This window comes from Strigops habroptila, chromosome 4 (assembly GCF_004027225.2).
Source record: "Strigops habroptila isolate Jane chromosome 4, bStrHab1.2.pri, whole genome shotgun sequence".
Lineage (NCBI taxonomy): Eukaryota > Metazoa > Chordata > Aves > Psittaciformes > Psittacidae > Strigops > Strigops habroptila.
The window spans coordinates 1,376,805-1,385,014 of NC_046358.1; the positions used below are offsets into that span (position 1 = coordinate 1,376,805).

Genomic DNA, 8,210 nt, shown 5'->3' on the forward strand with positions numbered 1-8,210 from the left:
CCTGGCTCACCTTATAGGACCACATGCGAAGCTTATGGTCCTGGCAGAGAGCAAAGAGAAAGGCGTCGTGGTCGAGGCAGTGCACGGAGAGGCTGATGGGCAGGTCCGAGGGGCCACAGTCACCTCTGAAACACAGAGTTATTCCAACAGCCTCAAGGAAAAGCAAAGGCAGAGCAGAGATCTGAGGCACAGGGTTTCTATAGCACCAATAAATCAGTGGGGTGAGACCAGGAGGAGAAAGCAGCACTTCAGGACTGTGTGGGTCAGTGTCCAAGCAGCAGAGGAGCCCAGCACACCAGTAACACCCAGTTCTTCACTTGCTTTGGTAAAGCCAAAGCACAATCCTGGCTTCCCCAGCCCCAGCCTAGTGCTGGCAGAACCAGGCAAAAGGGCCAGAGGGAAGGATGGATCCAACCAGCCCCAGGCAATGCACCACTGATGGTCAATCAGGGCATGGGGCACTTGCTCCCATTTCCAAGTTATGGGGCTTAGGATTTGGTTGTGTGCTCCAAGATAGCAACTGAGACACCAACAATCCCATTGCAGCACCAAACCCAGCCTGCACACTGTGTCCATGCCACGTCTTGGTCCTACATTCCTTTTCCAAAGCCCCTCTCCAGGTTTCCTGCAGCCCCTTTAGGCACTGGAGCTGCTCTAAGGTCTCCCCTTAAGGAGGCTTCTCTTCTCCAGGCTGCCCCAGCCCCAAATTCTCAAGCCCATCGTCCACACGTAACCTCTGCTGGGCAGGAACAAGGCAGACATTTCAGAACGAGGACATACAACTGTTGTAATCCCTAATCTCCCCTGGCCACGAGCCATATCCTGGGCAAATCCTTGGAGGCCAATTACTAGATATAACATATTTGTAGACACAGACACCGAATCAGCAGGACCCTGTTAAGATGAGCTAATCCAGTGTCCAAGTCCCCACTTCCTTATCACGACGGGTCCTGTGACCCAGGTCCCTTTTTTGGCAGAGTATTTATAGATGTGAATTGTCTGACTTCAGCTGGAAGCTCTCAGTGAGGGAAAAGACAAAAGCAGGTCCACTTCTTCCTCACCAAACACTGACCTGATGGCTGTTGGCATCCAGCCGGTGAGGAACCGCTGCACCACTGAGCTCTGCTTCAGTTCCACAACTGAAACTGCTCCTTTCAAAAGAAAAAGGATAGAAAGAAATATATTAAATACTCATTAACATAATATTTAGTGCCAACAGTGAAGGGCTTCACAGGAGAAAAGCTTTTGTGTGTATGTGTGTGGAGTAAATACGTAACTGATACATAGAATCCCAGAGTGGTTTGGGTTGAAGGGACCTTGAAGCTCCTCCAGCTCCAACCCCCTGCCACGGGCAGGGACACCTTCCACTAGAGCAGGTTGCTCCAAGCCCCTGTGTCCAACCTGGCCTCGAACACTGCCAGGGATGGGGCAGCCACAGCTTCTCTGGACACCCTGCGCCAGCGCCTCAGCACCCTCACAGGGAAGAGCTTCTGCCTCAGAGCTCATCTCAATCTCCCCTCTGACAGGTTAAAGCCATTCCCCTTGGCCTGTCCCTACAGGCCCTTGTCCAAAGCCCCTCTCCAGGTTTCCTGGAGCCCCTTTAGGCACTGGAGCTGCTCTAAGGTCTCCCCTTCAGGAGCCTTCTCTTCTCCAGGCTGCCCCAGCCCAGCTCTCTCAGCCTGGCTCCAGAGCAGAGCTGCTCCAGCCCTCGCAGCAGCTCCAGGGCCTCCTCTGGCCTCGCTCCAGCAGCTCCACGTCCCTCTTGTGCTGTTGCCCCAGAGCTGGATCAGGACTGCAGGGGGGGGGCTCATAGAGCGCAGCAGAGGGGCAGGATCCCCTCCCTGACCTGCTGCTCACGCTCTGGGGGTGCAGCCCAGCACACGGGGGGGTTCTGTGCTCGAGCACACACTGAAGCCGGGTCATGGGGAGCTTCTCCTCACCCAACACCTCAAGCCCTTCTCCTGAGGCTGCTCCATCCAGCCTCCCCCAGCCTTTATTTGTGCTGGGGATGCCCTGACCCAGGGGCAGGACCTTGCCCTTGGCCATAAACCCAACTGAGGTTCAAAGCTACGAGCAGGGATGAGCTGCCGTGTGTCACCCGGAGGAGGCAGCACGTTCCTGCTCCTTACCTGGTGCATCGTGAGGAGGCAGCTTAAGGACAAAGATCCCTCCTGCAGCCGAGGGCAGGGCAAAGAGAGCTTCCCCCTCGCTGCTGAGCCACGCTGCTGAGGCAACGGAATTGGCTGCCAGGCCCGGCACGTTGGGAATCACACAGTAATTCACAGGATCCCTGAAGTTGGTCTTGCCAATGTCTGTGAACACCGACTGCATCTGGCTCTCTGTTATCAGCTCCTGGAGGGGGGAAGCACAGAGAGGACAAATCCTGAGCACACGTGGACACAAGGCACAGAAACCACAACCAGACACCCGTGGAACAGGAATTGTGGTGCTGGTAAGTGGTAAAAAGGGTTGTTTCAGTGAGAACTGCCATCAGTTCTATTCCTGTTAACCCACAAGCACTGCTCTTTAGGTACAGATATGAAAGGGATTTCCAAACCTGCCTTTTTCCAGCAGAAGACACGCTTGGTCCCTCCCTCCTACACTGTAACACCCCCAAAAGGAGTCCCAGAGCCCATCAGCTGCTTCAAGACAGCTCATAGCTGAATGGTGATGGAGAAGTATGAAGGGCAGCTCTGCAACAGCCCTTGGGAAAGCTCTCTGGAACTCTACAAGCAGGAGCTGAGCCCTCCAGGAAAGCAAAGGGACCTTTCCTTTGCGCGATGAGACACACCAGAAGCAGACACGAGAGGAAAAAGCCACAGCAAACGGGTAAATGTGATGGGAATTTTGCACAAGAACCATCTTCTAAGGGAAATAACAGGATTTTGTACCCGGCTGTGTGCAGAGGGCAAGTTACAGACACAGATCTGAAACACCCTCAGGTTTGGGAATGCTGCTGCAAGTCTGATACCTGCAACCTCTGAGGACATTCAGCTCCAGAGGGAGAGATTCCCACCTTCCTGCTCCTATCCAGCTCTTTTTGCCCCATTAGTTTTCACTTCCACGTAGGGAACTGCCCCACACTGATGAGCACACTCGCTGTAGCTGGCTGAGAACCAGAGGACTTGGGAGTTCAGCACTTGGTAACATCTAGAGAGAATTGAACTAGTTTTTACTCTCCAAACTTGTCTGAAGCACCAAGTTTTAACTCCAGAGCCTGACAGGCTCCAGCTCTGCACCTCTTCCAGTCCAGGGTGCAAATCCCACCATGGAGCTATGAAATGGGCTGGTTGTGGTGGCCTGATGGAGCTGGCAGGTAACAATCACCCATCATGGGCTACAGCAGGGCCCAGGAGAACAAAAGCAACAAACCCTCATGGGTCAAGATAAAGGTGGTTTAATAAGCGAAGAGGAAGAAGAAAATAAACCCAAATCAAGCAGTGCTGGGCTCATCTGCCCTGTTCCCTCTGCTCTGGGTGGCTGAACAGTGGCACAGCACAAGGAGCATCACCTCAATGAGGGGCTGTTCCTGAAGCCAAACCAGCTCCAACCCGGTGCTGAGCAGCGGAGGGTTTGCTCAGCAGGTGGAACACATCCAGCCCAACTGGGAAGGGCTCAGGCAAAGCCCAGCTTTGTGCTCCACCAGCTCAGCTCCAGCGCTTCCACAGCCAGCCCACGGGACACAGGCAGGATGGTGCTGATGGGTTTGTGTGAAGCCCCCCAGCAGAGCAGTGCTGGGGGTTAATCCCAGTGGGATAAAGCTACACGCTCCCTCTTCCCCCCAAGTTGGAGGGGGAAGAGGAGAGGAACAATAAAAGCAAGAAAACTTGGGGTCAAGGTAAAAAAATCCTTGCTTTATAGAACCATGGGATGGGTTGGGATGAAGGGAGCTTAAAGCTCCTCCAGCTCCAACCCCTGCCATGGGCAGGGACACCTTCCACTAGAGCAGGTTGCTCCAAGCCCCTGTGTCCAACCTGGCCTTGAACACTGCCAGGGATGGGGCAGCCACAGCTTCTCTGGGCACCCTGTGCCAGCGCCTCAGCACCCTCACAGGGAAGCGAATAGTAAGTGAAGGACAAGGAGAAGAAGAGAGAAAACAAGGTGCACAAAGGCTGGATACGCCAACACCCACCCAGCTCCCAAGCAAACAACGTCTAACCCCCCAAAACCCCTCTTTTCCCTCTAATTCCTGAGCATGTCACACAGCAAGGAACATCCCTTTGGTTATCTCAAGCCATCTGCCCCTTTGTGCCCCTCCAAAAGCACCATAAACCCCCAAATCTGTTCACATGGAGGGGGCAGAGCCAGAAACAGGAGCAGCCTTGAGGCTGCCCAAACACTGCTCAGCAAAAGCTACATTCTGAGAGTGTTATCACCACGGGTTTGGTCACAGATCCAAAACATGGCACCACACAAGCTGCTATGGTGAAGGTTAACTCTTTGTAGGCTTAAATGAACCCTGTCTTGGCCCAAATTAACCCTCTCCTGGCCCAAATGAACCCTGTCCCATCAGAAAGTATAGGGTATGGGGATAGGGGATGGAGCTTTGGGGGGTCTGGACCCTATCCCAGCCCAAATGAACCCTGTCCTGGCAGCAAGTATGGGGTATGGGGATAAGGAAGGGAGCTTTGGGGGGTCTGGCCTCTATCCCAGCCCAAATGAACCCTGTCCTGCCCCAAATGAACCCTGTCACAGCCCAAATTATGTACCCTAAGGACGTATGGGGATTGGGGAGGGGGCTTTGGGGGATCTGGACTCCATCCTGGCCCAAATGAACCCTGTCCCAGCAGGAGGTATGGGGATAGGGGATGGAGCTTTGGGGGGGTCTGGATCCTATCCCAGCCCAAATTAACCCTGTTCCAGCAGGAAGTATGTGGTATGGGACAGGGAAGGAGGCTTTGGGGGGTCTGGGCCCTGTCCCAGCCCAAATGAACCCTGTCCTGCCCCAAATGAACCCTGTCCCAGCAGGAAGTATGGGGTATGGGGATAGGGAATGGAGCTTTGGGAGGTCTGCGCCCTATCCCAGCCCGAATGAACCCAGTCCTGGCCCAAACTAACTCTGTCCCGCCCCAAATGAACCTTGTCCCAGCTCAAAATATGGGCTCTGGGGATAGAGGAGGGGACTTTGGGGGGTCTGGGCCCTATTCGGGCACAAATGAACCTTGTCCCAGCAGGATGTATGGGGTATGGGGATAGGGGAAGGGGCCTTTGTGCCCTATCCCAGCCCAAATGAACCCTGTCCTGCCCCAAAGTAACCCTGTCCCAGCCCAAATTATGTACCCCAAGGAAGTGTGGGGACTGGGGAGGGGGCTTTGCGGGGGTCTGAGCCCTCTCCTGGCCCAAATGAACCTGGTCCTGCCCCAAATGAACCCAGCCCCAGCAGGAAGCAGCACTTTATGCCCATGCTGAGAAGCATATTGAAGCCTTCGCTCTTTTACAATGCACTCAAGAGGCTTCACTGCAGGCTCCTGACGGGCAGGAGTGGGGCAGAATGGGGGGCAGGAGCAGAGCAGCAGGAGGGACAGCATGGGGGGCAGCAGGGGGGCAGGAGCGGGGCAGAAGGGGGAGCAGGAGCAGAGCAGCAGAGGAGGCAGCAGGGGGGCAGAAGGGGGGTAGAAGGGGGAGCAGGAGCAGAGCAGCAGGGGGGGCAGCGGGGGGGGCAGCAGGGGGGCAGAAGGGGGGGCAGGAGCAGAGCAGCAGAGGGGGCAGTGGGGGGGCAGAATGGGGGCAGAAGGGGGAGCAGCGGGGGGGCAGAATGGGGGGCAGGAGCAGAGCAGCAGAGGGGGCAGCGGGGGGGCAGAATGAGGGCAGAAGGGGGAGCAGCGGGGGGGCAGCAGGGGGGGCAGCAGGGGGGCAGAAAGGGGGCAGAATGGGGGGCAGGAGCAGAGCAGCAGGGGGGGCAGCAGGGGAGGCAGCAGAGGGGCAGCAGGGGGGCAGGAGCAGGGCAGCAGGGGGTGCAGCAGCACCCCGGTACTCACGCTGCGGTACAGGCGGGAGGGGTGCGGCAGCAGCAGGCGATGCACCGTCTGCCCGGTGAGCAGCAGGATGACCAAGTAGCTCTGCACCTCACAGAGGTGCACCCCCCCCGGGAGCAGGGGGCAGCCCTGGATGCGGAGCCGCACGGCGTTGTTCAGCAGGTTCACGTCCAGAGACTCCTCCACCAGCTCCACCGTGTCCCCTGAGGTGGTCCTGTGGGCAGAGAGAGAAGGGGAAGGGTGAGGGCTGAAGGAGCGGATCCTGCTCTGCTCTGTGAGACCCCACCTGGGGCGCTGGGTGCAGGGCTGGTGGCACCAACATCAGGACATGGAGCTGCTGGAGTCTAAAGGAGGCCGTGAGGATGAGCAAGGGCTGGAGCAGCTCCTGGATGGAGCCAGGCTGAGAACATTGGGGCTGGAGAAGAGAAGCTGCGAGGAGACCTCAGAGCACCTTCCAGTGTCTGAAGGGGGTACAAGGGTGCTGGAGAGGGACCTTCATCAGGGACTGGAGTGACAGGACAAGGGGTGATGGGTTCAAACTGAAACAGGGGAAGTTCAGGTTGGAGATAAGGAAGAAGCTCTTTACAGTGAGGGTGCCGAGGCGCTGGAATGGGTTGCCCAAGGAGGTTGTGGCTGCCCCATCCCTGGCAGTGTTCAAGGCCAGGTTGGACACAGGGGCTTGGAGCAACCTGCTCTAGTGGAAGGTGTCCCTGCCCGTGGCAGGGGTTGGAGCTCGATGATCTTAAGGTCCTTTCCAACCCAAACCATTCCATGATTCTATGGAGACAAGGACCAGCTCTGGGGCAACAGCACAAGAGGGACGTGGAGCTGCTGGAGCGAGGCCAGAGGAGGCCCCGGAGCTGCTGCGAGGGCTGGAGCAGCTCTGCTCTGGAGCCAGGCTGAGAGAGCTGGGCTGGGGCAGCCTGGAGAAGAAAAGGCTCCTGAAGGGGAGACCTTAGAGCAGCTCCAGTGCCTAAAGAGGCTCCATGAACCCAGCCGAGGGGCTTCGCGCAGGGCCCTGAGAGGGACACTCACCACCTCACGAAGCGGTTCCTGGTGGCGGCCGGCAGCTGCGCGCTGTCCCGGTAGCAGAAGCCGCCCGCGCTGTCGCGGTAGCGGCCGGCGGGCAGCGGGGCGGTGCCCGGGGGGGTGAAGCCGAGCTCCGGCAGCCGCCGCGCAGGGCCCCGCGGCGCCGCGCCCAGCTCCAGCCAGCTCCGCTCCGGCACCGCCGCCGCCATCTTGCCCGCGCCGCTTCCCGCCTCGCCCGCGCGGCGCCGCACGGGAACGGGGGGCGGGGGGGGGGGGGGGGGAGTGTGGCGGCGCCCCCTACTGGGCGGGCGGCATGGAAGAGGTGGGGAGGGAAAAGCGGGGGGGCGATGTGAGACGATATAGGGCGATATAGGGCGATATGGGGAAAAGGGGTCTGGGAGGGGGAAGGCGGGTTATGAGGATATGGGGAAGGGGAGGTCGGGAGAGGGAAGGGGGATTAGGGGGATATGGGGAAGGGGGTCTGGGAGAGGGAAGGGGGGTTACGAGGATAGGGGGAAGGGGGGGTCGGGAGAGGGAAGGGGGAATTTGGGAGGATGTGAGAGGGATATGGGGGTTCTGGGAGAGGAAGGGGGATTAGGGGGATATGGGGAAGAGGGGTCTGAGATAGGGAAGGGGGGTTATGGGGGTATGGAGAGTTGGGGTCTGGGAGAGGGAAGGGGGAGTTTGGGAGGATATGAGAAGGATATGGGGGGTCTCGGAAAGGAAGGGGGGTTATGGGGATATGGGGAGGGGTGTCTGGGATAGGGAAGGGGGATTAGGGGTATATGGGGAAGGGGGTCTGGAAGAAGGAAGGGGGATTTGGGGCGATATGGGGAGAGAGGAAGGGGAGGGAGATTTGGGGGGTCTGTGGAAACGGGAAGGGGATTTAGGGGGTATGGGGACTGGATCTGTGGAGAAGGATTGGGGTAAGGATATAGGGAGAACAGGCATGGGAAGAGGGGAAGGGAAGAGGGATTTGGGAAAGGGAATGGTTAGGGGGGTCTGTGGAGAGGAACGAGGGGAGTTTGGGGGGGTTCTGGGAAGGGGCTGCTGTGGGACCCATGGGGAGATGATGGCACCCAAGTTTTGGGGCTCCCATGTCATGGTGGGGAGATGGGGCCGGGGATGGAGCCTGGAACAGGAGAGGAAGGAGCAGATGTGGGATAGCGGGTGCTGGGTGTGTGGGTCTCACTTGTGGTGCCCCAC

At 58.1% G+C, this 8,210-nt stretch overlaps 1 protein-coding gene across 1 annotated transcript in view; it reads right to left on the reverse strand.

The window, feature by feature from the left end:
* NUP160 (nucleoporin 160) overlaps positions 1-7,243 on the reverse strand; it is a 33,498-nt gene extending 26,255 nt beyond the window's left edge. Inside the window, exons 1-5 of the mRNA XM_030483568.1 lie at positions 7,011-7,243; positions 5,979-6,189; positions 2,130-2,352; positions 1,073-1,151; positions 11-125 (exon numbers count right to left, since the gene is read on the reverse strand). Coding sequence (XP_030339428.1) covers positions 11-125; positions 1,073-1,151; positions 2,130-2,352; positions 5,979-6,189; positions 7,011-7,213 — 831 coding nt within the window. The 5' untranslated portion in view covers positions 7,214-7,243. The remainder of the gene's footprint in view (positions 1-10; positions 126-1,072; positions 1,152-2,129; positions 2,353-5,978; positions 6,190-7,010) is intronic.
* Between the last annotated feature and the right edge of the window lie 967 nt (positions 7,244-8,210).